Source organism: Acomys minous (assembly GCF_964271855.1).
Source record: "Acomys minous genome assembly, chromosome: 12".
NCBI classification, from domain to species: Eukaryota; Metazoa; Chordata; class Mammalia; order Rodentia; family Muridae; genus Acomys; species Acomys minous.
In genome coordinates this window covers 2,779,420-2,796,773 of record NC_140493.1, presented here as the reverse complement: position 1 = coordinate 2,796,773, position 17,354 = coordinate 2,779,420, and the positions used below count along the sequence as shown (strand labels likewise).

The following is a 17,354-nucleotide window of genomic DNA, read 5'->3' as shown; positions in this document are numbered from 1 at the left end:
CTGACGTCCTGCAGGTACCTTTTTAGCTTCACGTTGCCATGACAAGACTTCGCAGCTGCATCTGCAGCTGCTCCTAATGCTCCTCAGATTTCAGCCTCTTCTTAGGGGCCGTGATGGGTGCACGGGCGTGCAGTTAGGTATTTGAAAAGAGAAATAACGTGACCCAGAGCTCGCATGGAGCTGTTCTCTGAGGACCATGATGGGGTGAAATTCAGACCAGAGTTCTTGGATTCATGAGGCAGCTCGATGCATAAAGGTGTTTGCTGCCTATGGATCTGAGGTCCAGCCCCAAACCCACACAGTGCAGGGAGAGACTGATCCCCACATGTGGTTTCTGCCCTCCACACACGTGCTGCAGCACGTGTGGACACACGTGTAGTCCCTTTGTTTCTTGTTTGGTTTTTGAACAGCGGGACCGATACAGCCTGTGTTAACTCCATTCAGAGTTTTTTCGTAAAGATCAAATAGAACAGTGAGAAGCCTTTTTTTTATAACCCTGAGTGATGCGTGAAATGGGGGGGGGGGGTTGGCATTAAAGATGCTGGGTCTCGAGTTATCAGAAGGCTCTTTCCCACTTTGAGGTGGATCTTCATTTCATGAAAAAAATTCCCACTGGGGCAGAGGCCTCCAACGTCCTGGTTGGAGAGGTGGACACTCTGGACCGGCCCATTGTCGCCTTTGTGAGGCTGTCTCCAGCCGTGCTCCTCTCAGGCCTGACAGAGGTGCCCATCCCAACAAGGTACGCTCCGGGCAGGGCATCCTACGTGGGGCAGATCTGTGTGAGCGCAGGTGAGCTAGCTAGTCCCAGATGTTAGAGTCAGCCGCGTGGAGAGCAGTGTCTAAGTCCCTCAGTGAGCTGGGGAGGCTGGGGGGGAGGGGGGCGGGGCTGGGAGTAGCTGCAGCTTTTAACTGTGACCCCGAGGTACTGTTGGCCTGGAAATGGAGACCAGGGGACAGTGAAAGAGCAGAGCAGGGGTGAGTGGCTTGTCACACTGGGAGGCCTCAGGCTCCCTCTCCTCGTTTGGGAGAGCGCTATCCAGGGAACCCTCTCTAGGCAAAGGTACAGCTGTCTTTCCATAGGGTGCTGGCAGGACTTGCTGTTCCTGTGCCCTGAGGTCGCGACGCGGTGATTCAGAGCCCACGATTACAGAGTTCAGATGCCCAGCACAGACTCCTCCCTGGGGCTCGGCCAGCACAGCCTGCGTGTTGTTTCCTTATGAGAACCAGGAATGGGAATTAGATAACCTTGAATTTGCACAGCGATGCAGTGTTGTGAAAGGCATCTTTCTGTAGCCACGAATTGTGTCTATGGTAACTCTAAGAAATCCAGCCAGCCACGCGACTGAGTGATGTCTTAGAAACAGCTCCGGATGCTGTTAGGCCACACCATAGTGGTGTTCAGTGACACCTTAGTCCTTTTCCTGGAGGCACAGCCACATGCTCTGTGAGGCGGGAGGGAGAGAGCTTTGCTGTTTGAGAAGACAAGGAGCCGGTCTCTGTCCTCACATAACTCCCTGTCTTGTGTTTTGGCAGGTTTTTGTTTATCTTACTGGGTCCAGTGGGAAAAGGCCAGCAGTACCATGAGATCGGCAGGTCCATGGCCACCATCATGACAGACGAGGTACCCGCCGCCTCTCCTAAGTCCTGAGTGTTCGCTCTGTTCCATAGACTGTGAGCATTGCTGGGGATAAAGTAATGACTCACAGTGCCTGCTGAGAGGCAGTTCAGGGAAGGGAGAGCCAAGCCCTCTCTGGGAGACTTTTCTTGCTATCTCTGATTTGTTTGTTTATTTACAGACAGGTTCTTAACATGTAGCCCAGGCTGGCTTTGACCACCCACTGCTGGGATTATAAGCATGTATCACTATGGCCACTTAGCTCTCCCTTTTTAAAATAATCAGGGCTGCAGAGAAGCCATTTCCCGGGAGAATTACTGTGGCCAAGCAGAACGGGCAGGTTCATGTTGAGTGTAACTCGTGACGCCTGATGTAATTTTCCAGAGAATATGGTCAGTTAAACACACTGAAGTTATTTGCATAAAGAAATACTCCCGTTCCATGGAAAGGAGACCCTGGTCAGGGTGTGCCCTCAGGCAGTGTCACGTGTCCTGCTGAGGCCTGTGTAACGTTGTTCCCCGGGCACACACACACCTGAGCGGGCAGAGGGAGGCGTGGGCCAAGTGTGCGGGCCTCACTGCTTCTTTCACAGAAGTTCCCCAGCAAGTCCATCGAGCGTGACTAACAGGGTCCTGTGTGTCTAGCTTATTCTGTGGCAATCGCAGAGCTTTAGGTTCCTTTTTAAATGCTGTGCTCTTTGCTAAGCACTAAGTCCTATGTCTTAGCTTCCATGACAGATAAAAACCAAGAGGTTGCGTCCGCTTACCGCTGTCCACTGGGGACGGTTGTATCTAAAGTACTTTTGAGATTTCCTAGTCTGCTCGTTTTTATTCCCGTCTCTGTAGATTTTTCATGACGTAGCCTATAAAGCAAAGGAGCGAGATGACCTCCTGGCGGGAATTGATGAGTTCCTGGACCAGGTGACGGTGCTGCCTCCCGGGGAGTGGGACCCGTCCATCAGAATTGAGCCGCCCAAGAACGTCCCTTCCCAGGTAATGCAGGCTCACACGCCAGTGGGGAGCGTGTGACTGTCAGACTGGGAATTAAAAATTAGCAGCAAGGGTCGGATGTTAGTGTCCCCTGGGGATGGATTTTAAGGCAAACCTGGAAGGCCTGATGTAGACGGACAGAGGGGAAAGGGACAGTGCCTCTGGGAAGCACGTCGTGTGCACAGTAACGAAGAGAGAAAAAGCACGGTGTCATGAAAGAGCGAACAGGCCCAAGACGTTCTCTGACAAACTAGGGGAAGAAATCTCCTCTATGTGCCGGACGTGAAGCCAGGAGTTTTATCCACTTGTGTCCGGCCTTCCCAGAAGCTCGGCGTCCCCCAGGCGCTCTTGCTTACCTCTAGTTTATAGAATTAACTGACCTTCTAGGGCAGGATTTTAAAGGACAATAAGATTCCAGGGACAGCAGATTTGAAACTGGAGTTTATGTCTTATCTTGTTTCTGGAAAGCACAGTTAGGAATCAGATTCTTGGGGAGTTTGTTTTTGTACATAAGTGCACATGTCTCCCTGCCCTGGGAGCGTCCGTTGCATCAAATCAGCAAATATATTCGGAAGCACAAACGTCGAACCGTTTTTCTGGCTTTTGGGTTATCCTGTTACCAGCAAGGATGGAGAGGTGCTGATGTGATCATTCTGTTGTCTTCTGTCAAAAGGAGAAAAGGAAAATGCCTGGAGTTCCAAACGGAAACATTTGCCACACGGAACCAGAAGCACACGGCGGGCACAGTGGGCCAGAACTTGAGCGGACTGGGCGGTAAGTCCTGAGACGCCGCACGCTGGCCGCTGCTCACTGGCAGGCCCTGCTAAGGATTGAGGCACCCTGGGGTCTGAGCACTTTGAATGGGACCATCTACCGCACATATTGCAAATGTGTCCAATATGTCATTCATCCGTTCTGGTTTCTTGAACCATCTGTTCTGTCGTGTCTGTCCTCCAGACCTTCCCAGATGTAGTTTTCCTCTGACGTGAATACGACACCTTCCTCCTGGGCTCTCCACTTCTTCTTTCCACCACTTGGATGCCTTAATTTTTTGAGGGGGGAGGAGGCCTGGCATTCTCTGTGGCTGCCATCAGGTACTTCTACAGTATTGATGGTTCCCCTCCCCCACCGTCACACCGCGTCACACATCACTTACAGTATTGATGGTTCCCCTCCCCCACCGTCACACTGCGTCACACATCACTTACAGTATTGATGGTTCCCCTCCCCCACCGTCACACCGCGTCACACATCACTTACAGTATTGATGGTTCCCCTCCCCCACTATCACACCATGTCACACATCACTTACAGTATTGATGGTTCCCTTCCCCCACCGTCACACCGCGTCACACATCACTTACAGCATTGATGGTTCCCCTCCCCCACCGTCACACCGCGTCACACATCACTTACAGTATTGATGGTTCCCCTCCCCCACCGTCACACCGCGTCACACATCACTTACAGTATTGATGGTTCCCCTCCCCCACCGTCACACCGCGTCACACATCACTTACAGTATTGATGGTTCCCCTCCCCCACCGTCACACCGCGTCACACATCACTTGCAGCATTGATGGTTCCCCTCCCCCACCGTCACACCGCGTCACACATCACTTGCAGTATTGATGGTTCCCCTCCCCCACCGTCACACCGCGTCACACATCACTTGCAGTATTGATGGTTCCCCTCCCCCACCGTCACACCGCGTCACACATCACTTACAGTATGATGGTTCCCCTCCCCCACCGTCACACCGCGTCACACATCACTTACAGTATTGATGGTTCCCCTCCCCCACCGTCACACCGCGTCACACATCACTTACAGTATTGATGGTTCCCCTCCCCCACCGTCACACCGCGTCACACATCACTTACAGTATTGATGGTTCCCCTCCCCCACCGTCACACCGCGTCACACATCACTTACAGTATTGATGGTTCCCCTCCCCCACCGTCACACCGCGTCACACATCACTTACAGTATTGATGGTTCCCCTCCCCCACCGTCACACCGCGTCACACTCACTTACAGTATTGATGGTTCCCCTCCCCCACCGTCACACCGCGTCACACTCACTTACAGTATTGATGGTTCCCCTCCCCCACCGTCACACCGCGTCACACATCACTTGCAGTATTGATGGTTCCCCTCCCCCACTGTCACACCATGTCACACATCTTTATTCTTCTTTGCCTCGTGCTTCCTGCTAGACTGTTGCCTTCAGAAGGTCAGATCCTCCCCTGTGTTGCTGGTGCTCGGCACGTGCTGGGCCTCAGGCAGGCGCACCATGTCTGATGAGTGAATGAGCACAGGTAGCAGGATCTAGCGTGTAGCGTGGAATGGACGAGGGATGAGCAAACGCTGGGTCGCTGCTTTAGGAGGAGCACCGCCCTGAGGGTGGGAGGATGGGTGTTGTGTAAGGTGTGTGTCTCAGGAAAAAATATCCACAATTCCAGGCCAATATTTTAAAGCCAGGTGCCCAAGGAAGAGTCCTTTGTGGTAGGTGAAGGTAGCTAGCACGTAGACTAGAAGTTTACTTCCCAGGAAGGAACAAGGTACAAGAGGATATGTGGTGTGCATCAGTGGTGCCTCCGGATGGTGTGAAGAGGCTACGTGGAGCATTGGTGTGCAGCAGTGGTGCCTCCGGATGGTGTGAAGAGGCTACGTGGGGCACCGGTGTGCATCAGTGGTGCCTCCGGATGGTGTGAAGAGGCTACGTGGGGCACCGGTGTGCATCAGTGGTGCCTCCGGATGGTGTGAAGAGGCTACGTGGGGCACCGGTGTGCATCAGTGGTGCCTCCGGATGGTGTGAAGAGGCTACGTGGGGCACCGGTGTGCATCAGTGGTGCCTCCGGATGGTGTGAAGAGGCTACGTGGGGCACCGGTGTGCATCAGTGGTGCCTCCGGATGGTGTGAAGAGGCTACGTGGGGCACCGGTGTGCATCAGTGGTGCCTCCGGATGGTGTGAAGAGGCTACGTGGGGCACCGGTGTGCATCAGTGGTGCCTCCGGATGGTGTGAAGAGGCTACGTGGGGCACTGGTGTGCATCAGTGGTGCCTCCGGATGGTGGCACGAGGTTGGGATTGCTTCCTGTGTAGAAGCAGTGGGCTTTGTCTGCAGAGGACCCGTGTGGGCGGCTCCTCAGGAGGGGCTCGTCATCTCATACCCATCCCTTGTGAGTTCAGGGTCAACATGGCTACAAATCGAGTTCCAGGGCAGGTGAAGCTACATAGTAAAAAGAAGTTGTCTCAAAAAATAAAAATGAAGTAATCATAAATTATAGTTTTTAGTCATTCTATTCCCTTCCCATCTTAAGCAGTTGGGTGGTGTCTCCCTCACTGAGCTCCTGTCTGCTCTTCACAGACGCCTCCACAGAGGCCGTGAGCTGTGAGAGCATCTCAAGGAGCCTCAGTGACGTGTAGGAGGTTCTTTTCTCAGGATAACACCCTTCGGATGAGGGTTGTAGGAGAAAGGTGATGGACCCTGGCACAGGGTGCTGTTGTAGGTAGGACCCAGTAACACTCGAATAATGCTGCCCCCGGGTAATCGCTGCCGCCTCAGAGGTCCCCGACGGTCTGTTTGTCCAGAGACAGGAAGACAAAACAGCACTCTGTTTTAGGTCATCTCTCTGGTCCCACCCCTGAGGCTGACCCTGGGTGATGTAGGTTGCCTCCTAGAGACGGCTCCCTTGCCCGATGCTGAGGCAGGTCCTGAGGTGGGCCTTCCTCTCTCCTCTAGGACCACAGCCAGCCAGGGATGTTAAACAGTGCGTGGTGGTTCCCACTGTGCTGCCCCCTTCTCCACTGCAGCCTAGGGCTTGAGCAGAGCAGGGTTGGTGTGCCTGTGTCCTGGGTGTCGGTCCTGACCTCTTCACAGTTTCCTGAGCTGTTTGGAGAGGAGGAAGGGGACAAGGACACCATGCCCTCAATAAAACAGTGTGTGTGTGTGTGTGTGTGTGTGTGTGTGAGTGTGTGTGTGTGTGAGTGAGTGTGTGTGTGAGTGTGTGTGTGTGTGTGTGAGTGTGAGTGTGTGTGTGTGTGAGTGTGTGTGTGAGTGTGTGTGTGTGTGAGTGTGTGTGTGTGTGAGTGTGTGTGTGTGTGTGAGTGTGTGTGTGTGAGTGTGTGTGTGTGAGTGTGAGTGTGTGTGTGTGAGTGTGTGTGTGTGTGTGAGTGTGTGTGTGTGAGTGTGTGTGTGTGTGAGTGTGTGTGTGAGTGTGTGTGTGTGTGAGTGTGTGTGTGTGTGTGAGTGTGTGTGAGTGTGTGTGTGTGTGTGTGTGAGTGTGTGTGTGTGTGTGAGTGTGTGTGTGTGTGTGTGTGTGTGTAGTTTTCTTCTTATGGAAATTTCCAAACATGTAAAAATAAGCCAATTATATAAAGGGCCCCAGATACCCACTAGCTGTTAATAACATTTTGACAAATCCGTTTCCTTTATTTCCTCTCATTTGTTTTTATGTTTTCTGGATTATTTTAAGCCAAATCATCGATATCATTTTTCCCTGTAAATACTTCAGTATGTATTTCATTTAATAAGGGAATCTCAAAGCAATTATGCCAATCTCAACTACAGCAAGACAGCCCGTTCGTCACTCTTTAAATGATGGCGTGCTCAGCGCACAGTAAGCTTCTTTGGAGTTTATTGTTGATGTGGGGCCCAATCAGAGTTTGCGTTGGGTTATTAGTTCCGGCTCCAAAGCAGTCCCAATTCGTTTCCTTTTCTTTCCTTTTTTCTTCCATGCCATCCATCTGGAGCCAGGGCTGTCTCGTAGCTTCACTGTGGTGCTGAGGCTGAGGCTGCTCCCTAGGAAGTCACTCAGCGGGGCTGGTTCCTCCCTGAGGCTGCCTCTGTCCGCCCCATTGTCGCTCCTCAACCCACGCTCCCCTCACACTGCGGCAAGGGCGTTCAGTAACTTAACATGCTCTTAGGATTGAGTTCCTTAAAATGATGTGCTGCCTCAGTTTCCCCAGCCTTGTCTATTAGCTTTGTCCTTGTGGTCTTTGATCTCCTGCTAGCACCTTGAAGCCAGCACGTGTCTCACCCCAGGGGGTCCCCATGCTGGTCCCTCTGCCTTGCCTGGCGGTCTCCCAGTCCTTCCTTTGAGCCCCTGCTGACATGGCCTCCCCGGCCTGTGGCCTGAGATGGCCTCCCCGGCCTGTGGCCTGAGATGGCCTCCCCGGCCTGTGGGCTGACATGGCCTCCCCGGCCTGTGGGCTGATATGGCCTCCCCGGCCTGTGGGCTGAGATGGCCTCCCCAGCCTGTGGCCTGAGATGGCCTCCCCGGCCTGTGGGCTGACATGGCCTCCCCAGCCTGCGCTACCACAGCCCCCATGGTCATGCACTGCGTGTAGTCTCTGAGAGGAGGAGCTGGCTCGTCTGGCTCACCGCTGCAGCTCAGCCCCTGGCCCAGTGCCTGGCCCAGTGCCTGGCTCAGTGTCTTCTACTTGTCAAGTGCTGAGTGAGGGAGGGCTTGGAGGAAGGCTGAGTGTGCAGTGGCTTCACGCCTGGGACACCTTTAATAACTTGAGCTGCTTTCCACATATCCTCCTAACAGCTTAGAGCCCGAAACAAGCTAGTGTCTGCCTTCTCGGTAATGTTTTGGATATTGATAAGTGGGTACCCTGCATACCCAAATTAACTTTTTTTTTTTTTAAGATTTCTTTATTATTATGTATACAGTGTTCTGTCTGCATGTACACCTGCAGGCCAGAAGAGGGCACCAGATCACATTATAAATGGTTGTGAGCCACCATGTGGTTGCTGGGAATTGAACTCAGGACCCCTGGCAGAGCAGCCAGTGTTCTTAACCTCTGAGCCATCTTCCCAGCCCACCAAGTTAACTTTTTCAATGCTTGGTGCATACTCAGTTTTACCACCTGCTGCATTCTCGGTTGTAATAGAAGCTCCTGTGCCAGGTCACAGACGTAAGTGCTTGGGGTGAAACTGAAGCTCAACTGTCACTGAGCACATCTGAAGTCCACTCAGGTGTGCGCTGCTCTGTCTGGGCCCGCCCGCGTGGAGGGGACCGCGTGCGAGGCCTGGCTGCTGCTCTGTCTGTCTGTGCTCGCGTGGAGGGGACTGTGTGCGAGGCCTTGCTGCGCCCGCGTGGAGGGGACCGTGTGCAAGGCCCGGCTGCTGCTCTGTCTGTCTGTGCCCGCGTGGAGAGGACCTCGTGCGAGGCCTGGCTGCTGCGGGGTCTGTCTGCGGCCGTGTGGAGGGGACTGCGTGCGAGGCCTGTCTGCCCTGTCTCTGCAGGCTGTTCGGGGGCTTGCTGCTGGATGTCAAGCGCAAGGCCCCCTGGTACTGGAGTGACTACCGCGATGCACTCAGCTTGCAGTGCCTGGCTTCCTTCCTGTTCCTGTACTGCGCCTGCATGTCCCCTGTCATCACCTTTGGGGGACTGCTTGGAGAAGCCACTGAAGGACGCATAGTAAGGACTTTTTAGTATTAAACCATCACGGTGGCACCCAAGTTCCTTTGGGGGTGTGTGGGGGGGGACTGTTAGCTCGTTCATGCTGGGGAAGCAATCCTTTCTCCTGAGTGGCTGGGTTTTCTGGGTCATGGAGGGGCACACTTTTCCTATCTGCACATGTCCCTTCTGCAGGGGTGTCACTTCAGTGGCTGGTTGCCGAGGTGACTTGCTCATTGCCCCAAGAATGGGAAATGGATCCAGTGGTAACATTTGCGGATAAGATTCAGTGACTCTGTGGCGGCTCGTGGTGTGAGCTGCGTCACTGTGCTCTTTATATGTCTTTGAACACCAAATTGAGCTGACGGCTCTGACTCAGCTGTGGCATCATGGCAGATGGTTGGGCACCTGAATTGTTACAGTGGTGCCTGTTTGCTGGGGTATCAGGCACTGTGGACCCATCACTCTTGCTCAGACAAAACAGCAATGACTGTCAAGACACGAGGCAGCCGGGTCAGTGGGAGGAGCCGCTCCTCTCTGCAGACAGCTGTGGGCAATGACTTCTTGTCTCCTCCTCAGAGTGCAATCGAATCCTTGTTTGGAGCGTCCATGACTGGGATCGCCTACTCTCTGTTTGCTGGGCAGCCTCTCACCATCCTGGGAAGTACGGGGCCCGTGCTGGTGTTTGAAAAGATCCTGTTCAAGTTCTGCAAGTAAGACACTGGCTTTTCCTGACAGTGCCTGGACATGGCGCTCCTGTGCAGGCACGAGGAGACACACACCTGAGGGGCAGGCCCCTGTGGGCTCCCGTTGTCCCCTGTAGCCACACTTCTCCTTCCCCTCCAGAGCCTGTGTCCCCTCATCATTACTGAAATTCTTAGCGTCTTGAGTCTTTTAACTCTATCAGTTTCTGACACTTACATGTCCTTGTTTTATGTGTACGGGGATTTTGCCTGCATGCGTGCTGCCTGTGCACCATGTGTGTGCAGTGCCGTGGATGCCAGAAGAACGGGTCGGATCCCCTGGGACTGGAGTTAGAGATGGTTGTGAGCCTTCACGTGGGTGCTGGGAATTTAACCCGGGTCCTCTAGAAGAGCAGCCAGTGTCCGTAGCCACTGAGCCATCTCACCAGCTCTATTTGTGTTGAGCTACGTACCTCGGTCTCTTTGTGTAGCCCAGGCTGGCCTGGAACTAACTGTGTAGCCCAGGCTGGCCTGGAACTAACTGTGTAGCCCAGGCTGATCTTGTATTCACAGTCCTCTGACTGTGGTCTCCTGAGTGCTGGATGGCAGGCTGCACCAACGTGCCCAGAGTGAGTTTTAACTTTTCGTTCTTTCTTTTTATTTTTATTTATTTGTTTGTTTTTCGAGACAGGGTTTCTCTGTGTAGCCCTGACTGTCCTGGACTCACTTTGTAGACCAGGCTGGCCTTGAACTCACAGCAATCCGCCTGCCTCTGCCTCCCAGAGTGCTAGGATTAAAGGCGTGCACCTCCATTGCCTGGCTGACTTTTTAATTTTTAAGAAAACTATCTTAACTGATCCACACTCCCTCCCCCTTTACATTTTAAATTGGGTCTGCTCTCCCGTCTTCATGCTGTGTTGTGAGTTTAAATTGGGTCTGCTCTCCTGTCTTCATGCTGTGTTGTGAGTTTAAATTGGGTCTGCTCTCCTGTCTTCATGCTGTGTTTGTGAGTGGTAGTGGGGCCCAGCAGTGCTGTAGTTTCTTAGTTTCTGTAAGAGCCGTTCCCACGTATATCAGAAGGCCATGGAGCCAGCCCCATCTTTACGATGCTCAACAGGCTTGTAGTTACGCTGGGCAGAGATGGCGGCAACATTGCATGCAACGCTTCCTTCCTCCTCCGTTTTCTGTACCTTTACTTGGCCAGCAGCCTGTAAGGAAGACCTTGAACAAGTTGTCCAGGGCTTTATGGAGAGGCACAGCACGAGGGCATGCGGCCGTAGGGACAGCATGTGCAGCGTTGGGTGTCCGTTTGCCTCAGTGCCAGGCGGCCACTTTGTCACGCCCCGTGTTTTCCAGGGACTACGCCCTCTCGTACCTCTCCCTGCGCACGTGCATCGGCCTGTGGACCGCCTTCCTGTGCATCGTCCTCGTGGCCACGGATGCCAGCTCCCTCGTCTGCTACATCACCCGCTTCACCGAGGAGGCGTTTGCTTCCCTCATCTGCATCATTTTCATCTACGAAGCAATAGAAAAGCTGATTCACCTGGCGGAGGTCTACCCCGTCCACATGCACAGCCAGCTGGACCGCCTCAGCCTCTACTAGTGAGTGCCCCCTGCTCCGCCGCTTCCTTCCAGTTAGTTACGGGTTTTACTTATAGAACCGGGAGCCTTTCCTTACCACAGCATGGGAACCAGGCAGTTACACTGCTACATGCTTGGTAATGTGGTGCATGTATGTAAGTATATAACGTGTCTCGACCATATTCACCCAGTGCTTTCCCTAATGTTCCCACCCTGTCACCTCCCACGCATCCTTCTTCTGTCCAAGCAGTCTTCTTGCTCCATCATGTATGTATGTGTGTGTGTGTGTGTGTGTGTGTGTGTGTATGTGTGTGTATGTATGTGTTGTGCATGCATGTGTATATATGTGTGCTGTGTATATGTACATGTGTGACTGTGCATGTCTGCATGCATGCATTGTGTGTGTGATGTGTGTGTGTGCTGAGTGTATGTGTGTGTGTCTGTCTATGCCTGTGTGTGTGTGTGTGTATGTAGGTGTGCATGTGTGTATGTATGAATGTGTGTGTGTGTGCATGCATGTGTGCGTGTGTGTATGTGTGTGCATGGGTGTGTGTATGAATGTGTGCATGCATGTGTGCGTGTGTGTATGTGTGTGCATGGGTGTGTGTATGTATGTGTATATGTCTGTGTATGTATGTGTGTGTGTGCATGTGTGTGTATGTGTATTACCGACCCACTGAGTTTGATTAAGGCAGCTTGCATGAGCCTGGGTGGTGGGGTTATTTACGAGAAGACGGACCTTTTCACTAGTGGTTAGACCAGTGAAGAAATCTCCTTTTTTCTAGCAAGCTACCACCTACTGTATTTCTTGAGGACGGAGCGCAGCCTGTGAGCCCCTTCCCATCCGTGGTGGGATCTGGACGGGTCGCAGCTTGTGTAAATCTTGTGCAGGTAGTCACGCCTGCTGAGAGTTTGTGCACACAGTAGCCAGATCACGCCTGGACAGCAGCATTCCACAGCACTCGCCCCGTCTCCCTCTCTCACACCCTCTATCTTCTCCTCTGCGCGGCTCTCTGAGCCTTCAGGAGGTGAATACATGCCAGTTCAGGGCCAGCAGCTCAACCGCCAGTTACTGTCGGCAGGCCTCGGAAATAAGTACTGTATTTAAAAACAAAACTTCTCTGACAAAGGCCAAGAGCAGCATTACTCTGTAGGCATAAACACACACACACTTAGGAGGCAGCTTGGTAGGCACAGCTGCCCACGATGCAGAACAGGAGCAGTAGCTCCCTCACCCACCCTGGTCCTGTGACCTCTCATGCGTTTGAGCAGGTTGACAGGACAAGATGTGAGTTCCTGCCCGTTGACCAGGACAGAAAGTGGTTGGTTACCCCACAACAGTCATGCCACTGTTGCCCCCCAGACACGTCTGTGTTGCATACAGGCTCCCCAGCAGCGTGTATAGCACCTTTCCTGCTGTGAGGGCCAGCCAGCCAAGAGGAAGTTGCGGCCTCTTTTGTTGTTTCAAGACAGGGTTTCTCTATGTAGCCCTGGGTGTCCTAGAACTTGCTCTCTAGGCCAGGATGGCCTCGAACTCAGAGGTCCCTCTGGCTCTGCCTCCTGAGTGCTGGGATTAAAAGTGTGAGCCACCGCACCCTGCCCCAGTTGCTGCCTTTTTAATGCAGCTAAAGACGCGAGTTTAGTGGCTGATGTAATGTTCCGGGCAGTGTTTGTAGCTTCTGTTAAGCAAGTGTTGTGGACCTTTGGAAATCAGAACACAGACGTGGATGAGGAGGTTTGGAGGCTTCCACAGAGCGAGCGAGCAATGGAGGGTAGTGACCTGTGAGAGCCGGAGAGTGTGGCTCTTCTCTGAGTCGGCCGTTTGGTCCTGCACTGAAACAAACCAGGCACAGCAGGGAGACGTGAGCTGGTGAGATTTCATTCTCAGGGGCTTGTGAGACACTGTGTACGTTGTCAGGTGAGAGTGCAAACTCTGAGGTGGACAGACAACTCCTGTCCACCCTGTGCTGCGGATGACATGATGATTCCTTGCAGGAGGCTCTCTTAGGACACCTTGCTGCCTAGATTTCTAGACAACTGACAACTGGCTGGTCCGTTCTCCCCTCCCCGCCCCCGCCCCCACCCCCGCTAAGTTCAACACTATTTAGATCAGCTGTGCTTTCAACCGCCTGGGAGAATCGGGCCTCCCAGTGACGACTTCTCTGTAATAGTATTCTCCCAATGCTGAGGTGAGTAGGGCGTAGGGTGGGGTGGGGTCTGAAGCCCCAGGCCTGGACAGAGACTACAGGCAACTAAAGAATGCCGAGAACGGGAGAAAGTCTCCCTCAGGGAATTGGTGGTCCGATACCAAGCCTGAGGACATAGACCCAGGCAGAAGCACTCGGACCAAACAGGCTGTGTACACATTAAGCAACACACAACAACAACTCAAACAGGCTGTGTACACATTCAGCAACACACACAACAACAACTACTCAGCCTTTTTCACTGATGTTTCTGAGACACAGGGTATGTTGTTCAAGTTGGCCATAAACTGCTGAATTCAAGTGATGCTCCTGCCACAGTCTATCAAGTAGCTGGGAGTTCAGGTGCAAACCAGCATGCTAGGCTCACTTCTAATTGACATAGAGTAATTAAAAATACTTACGGAGTACAAATGCGGTATTTCACCACATGTACATAACATGTAGTGATCAGACAGAATAGCTGGTGTGTCTCCTGGACTGGTGTGTGTGTGTGTGTGTGTGTGTGTGTGTATGTGTGTGTACCCACGTGTGCATGGATATAGGTGTGTGTGTGTGTGTGTGTACCCACGTGTGCATGGATATAGGTGTGTGTGTGTGTGTGTGTGTGACGTGTGTGTACCCACGTGTGCATGGATATAGGTGTGGCTGTGCTCACATGTGGCCCTCAACCAGTAGGGCCCACCTCCAAGATCTGAAGTAAATGAGCTCGTCAGGAGGTAGGCTCCAACCTAGTCAAGGCTAAAGTCCTCGGTACCCAGCTGGCTGCTTCCCTGAGGGCTGTTGTCTTTCCGCAGCTGCAGGTGTGCGCTCCCCGAGAACCCAAGCAACCACACCCTACAGTACTGGAAGGACCACAACATCGTCACTGCGGAAGTGAGCTGGCCGAACCTCACTGTCAGCGTAAGTCTGGGTGTGGCCCGAGCTTCTGGGTTTGTCACCACTGGGTCTAAGAGGGGCTTCTAGACAGAGGTGGAGTGGCCTGTGCTGGACCCTGTGCTGGACCCTGTGCTGGACCCTGTGCTGACCCTGTGCTGGGCCCTGTGCTGGGCCCTGTGCTAGGCCCTGTGCTGGGCCCTGTGCTGACCCTGTGCTGGGCCCTGTGCTGACCCTGTGCTGGGCCCTGTGCTGACCCTGTGCTGGGCCCTGTGCTGGGCCCTGTGCTGGACCCTGTGCTGGGCCCTGTGCTGACCCTGTGCTGACCCTGGCATTTAAGCTTCAGCAGGGTAGCGGCACCTATAACCCAGGCCTATACGGTGAGACCTGTCAGGGCTACAGGGAGCTATTGTGATCATATAAGCAGTAACTATGTGTAGACCTGTTATTGGTTAGCTCTGTTTCATCATATTGGTATGCTTATAGATTGCTTTGCCATTATCATGCTAAAATTGCTACATTTTATTGATTGATTGATCTCTATAGTGTCCTTGGTGGGAACAATTAGTGAATACACATTTCTGCTGGATGAACTCAAGAACTGTCTTCTTGTGTTTATTTTTGAAAACTGCCTTAGAATTCATATTAAGTTTGTAAGTTATATTGGAAAAAACTCTGGTGTATTTCTGTGACTGCGTACGCCCCTCCAGTAGTGTGGCTTTTCCTAAGGTGCTGACTTAAGTTCTAAAGTGAAGTGTTGCCTCCCATTTGTGTGTGTGCATTTCCTGTCAGAGCCTCCCCACTATATTTAGAAAAGTTGCCACTAATTTGGCAGTGATAGCTTTATTGCATTTCTTTGTTTTATATAAACATGATGGCTGGTTTTCATTTTAAAAACTCATAAAAATGAATATTCCCTTTAAAAGAACAAACATAAAAGCTTAATAAAACCCAAATGTTGTAACTTTCCTTTTCCTTTTCAAAAATCCTTTCTAACATTCATGGAAAAGAAAGCTGCTCCCCTCGTCTCTTCCCCCCTCCCCTAAGCTCCTTATCCTGTGACTCTCACTTCAGGACACGTGGGATAAGATTGTGCATGGACAGAGACAGGCCCAGGCTTTGTGGAGCATGAAGAAAACTCAAGTTTTGAAGGTTCTTTCTAATAAAAATAATATCAGCTTGTAACTTCTTCCCAGAGCCTCAGAAGAAATGTTCACTCCAGACAGTTCTAATTTCATGCCTAAGTGTCTTGGTCAGGACCACATGGTGCTCTTCCTGACAGGGACCTGCTAGTGAGGGCCCCAGCTGCATGGCAGTCAAGTGGACACTGCTGGTGGCCTGTGCTCGCCAGCACCCATGGGGGCTGTATGTGGTGAACACAGACACCAGCAGCCGGTTGTTCCTGTGTGCTTGCCTTTTGTCACCCAGAGTGCTTGTTCCTCCAGGAATGCCAGGAGATGCACGGAGAGTTCGCGGGGCCGGCATGCGGTCAGCACGGGCCCTACACCCCGGACGTGCTCTTCTGGTCCTGCATTCTCTTCTTCACCACCTTCATCCTCTCAAGCACCTTAAAGACCTTTAAGACGAGCCGCTATTTCCCAACGAGAGTAGGTAGCACCTCATGCATTACTTTTGTTAGGATTGTGACCCCCAGCCGACCATCCTCAGCCCCTTGCTGCTGTGGAGACTGGCAGCGTGGAGGGCACTGGCCGCCCTGATGAGCTGCGCTCAGCAGCCTCCTCCACAGCTCCGTGGTGTGGAATGAGGATGCTTTGTGATATAAAAGGTTTTGGTTCTGGAAAGTTCTCTAGAGATAATGTCTCGTTTCTAGAATGCTTTGTGATTTAAAAGGTTTTGGTTCTAGAAAGTTCTCTAGAGATAATGTCTCGTTTCTAGAATGCTGTTTTGTGTCTCAGATTCCCAGACACTTGTGACATGAAGCTGGAGCAGACTCTGGAGAATGGAGAGACTATCTTGCATGCTTTAAAGGACCCCAAGGCCACTCCTCAGGCACGGCTGCTATGGTAGCTCATGACATCCCTGGCTGCAGCAGCCAGCCTGCCCCAGATTCCCTCCCGGACCATCTGAAGCCTTGGGATACCTTGTGTGTCATGAGCGGAGCGTCTGCCAGTTTAGGCAGAGCAGAGTGTGAGCGGCCGAGTGGCTGTCGCTTCTGTGAGGTTTCTCACCTAGGCACATTCACACACCAGAGTACATGAGGTGCATGTGGGGGCTCTGGAGAGTAAGACCCACGCTTAGACCTCTGTGAGCCTGCAGGTAGCTGATGTGTGTTAAGACAGTTCACAACCTGGTTTTTAAAAATCAGGACAAATAGATAACAGGTGGCTGCCACAGGCTGAGCAGTTACTCAAGCCTGGGCAGGTGCTGTGGGGGACACAAAGTTAAAGACAACGCAGGGTCAGTGAGGTGGCTCGGCATGTAAGGACTCCTGCTAAGACTGACAGCCGGAGCTCCATCCCCAGAACCCACATGATGGAGACAGGGCAGCTGCCTTAGGTTGTCCTCGGTCTCCATTTGTGTCATGGTGTGCGCACATATGCACAGACAGTGGCTATGAAGAGAAAGTCCAGGGGCAGTTGGTACTGTCCGCCTGAGAATCGGGTGCCGTGCCATGCAGAGGAGAGCAGGGAGGGCCGTGTAGCCCCAGGGTAGCTAGTGTCACCTCATGGTGCAGGTGTGAGTCTCAGAGAATTGCAGGGGGCAGTCAGGGTGAACAAAGCCACGGAGAGAGTGCTGCACACCTTAGGCATCAAGGCACAATGAGGTGAGTGGTGATGTTCCGCGTGCGTGCGTGTGCGTGCGTGCGTGCGTGCGTGCGTGCGTGTGTGAAGCTGAGATTCTGGCAGGCACCAGTCACTGTCTTGCATTAAAGCCTTGCTAAGCTCTAACATGGAGGTCCTCTAACAAGAGGACAATCTTGGGACAGGCTTTGAAATGGATGGGAATTCACACACACATGCACACACACACCAC

At 52.6% G+C, this 17,354-nt stretch overlaps 1 protein-coding gene across 2 annotated transcripts in view; it reads left to right on the top strand.

Annotated features, from left to right (window-relative positions):
* SLC4A8 (solute carrier family 4 member 8) overlaps positions 1-17,354 on the top strand; it is a 62,555-nt gene that overhangs the window by 28,477 nt on the left and 16,724 nt on the right. For both annotated transcript variants that reach the window (XM_084751171.1, XM_084751170.1), the window contains exons 8-16: positions 582-739; positions 1,534-1,621; positions 2,461-2,607; positions 3,278-3,378; positions 8,863-9,037; positions 9,596-9,729; positions 11,056-11,301; positions 14,282-14,387; positions 15,806-15,967. In XM_084751171.1, the coding sequence (XP_084607297.1) occupies positions 582-739; positions 1,534-1,621; positions 2,461-2,607; positions 3,278-3,378; positions 8,863-9,037; positions 9,596-9,729; positions 11,056-11,301; positions 14,282-14,387; positions 15,806-15,967 (1,317 nt within the window). The remainder of the gene's footprint in view (positions 1-581; positions 740-1,533; positions 1,622-2,460; positions 2,608-3,277; positions 3,379-8,862; positions 9,038-9,595; positions 9,730-11,055; positions 11,302-14,281; positions 14,388-15,805; positions 15,968-17,354) is intronic.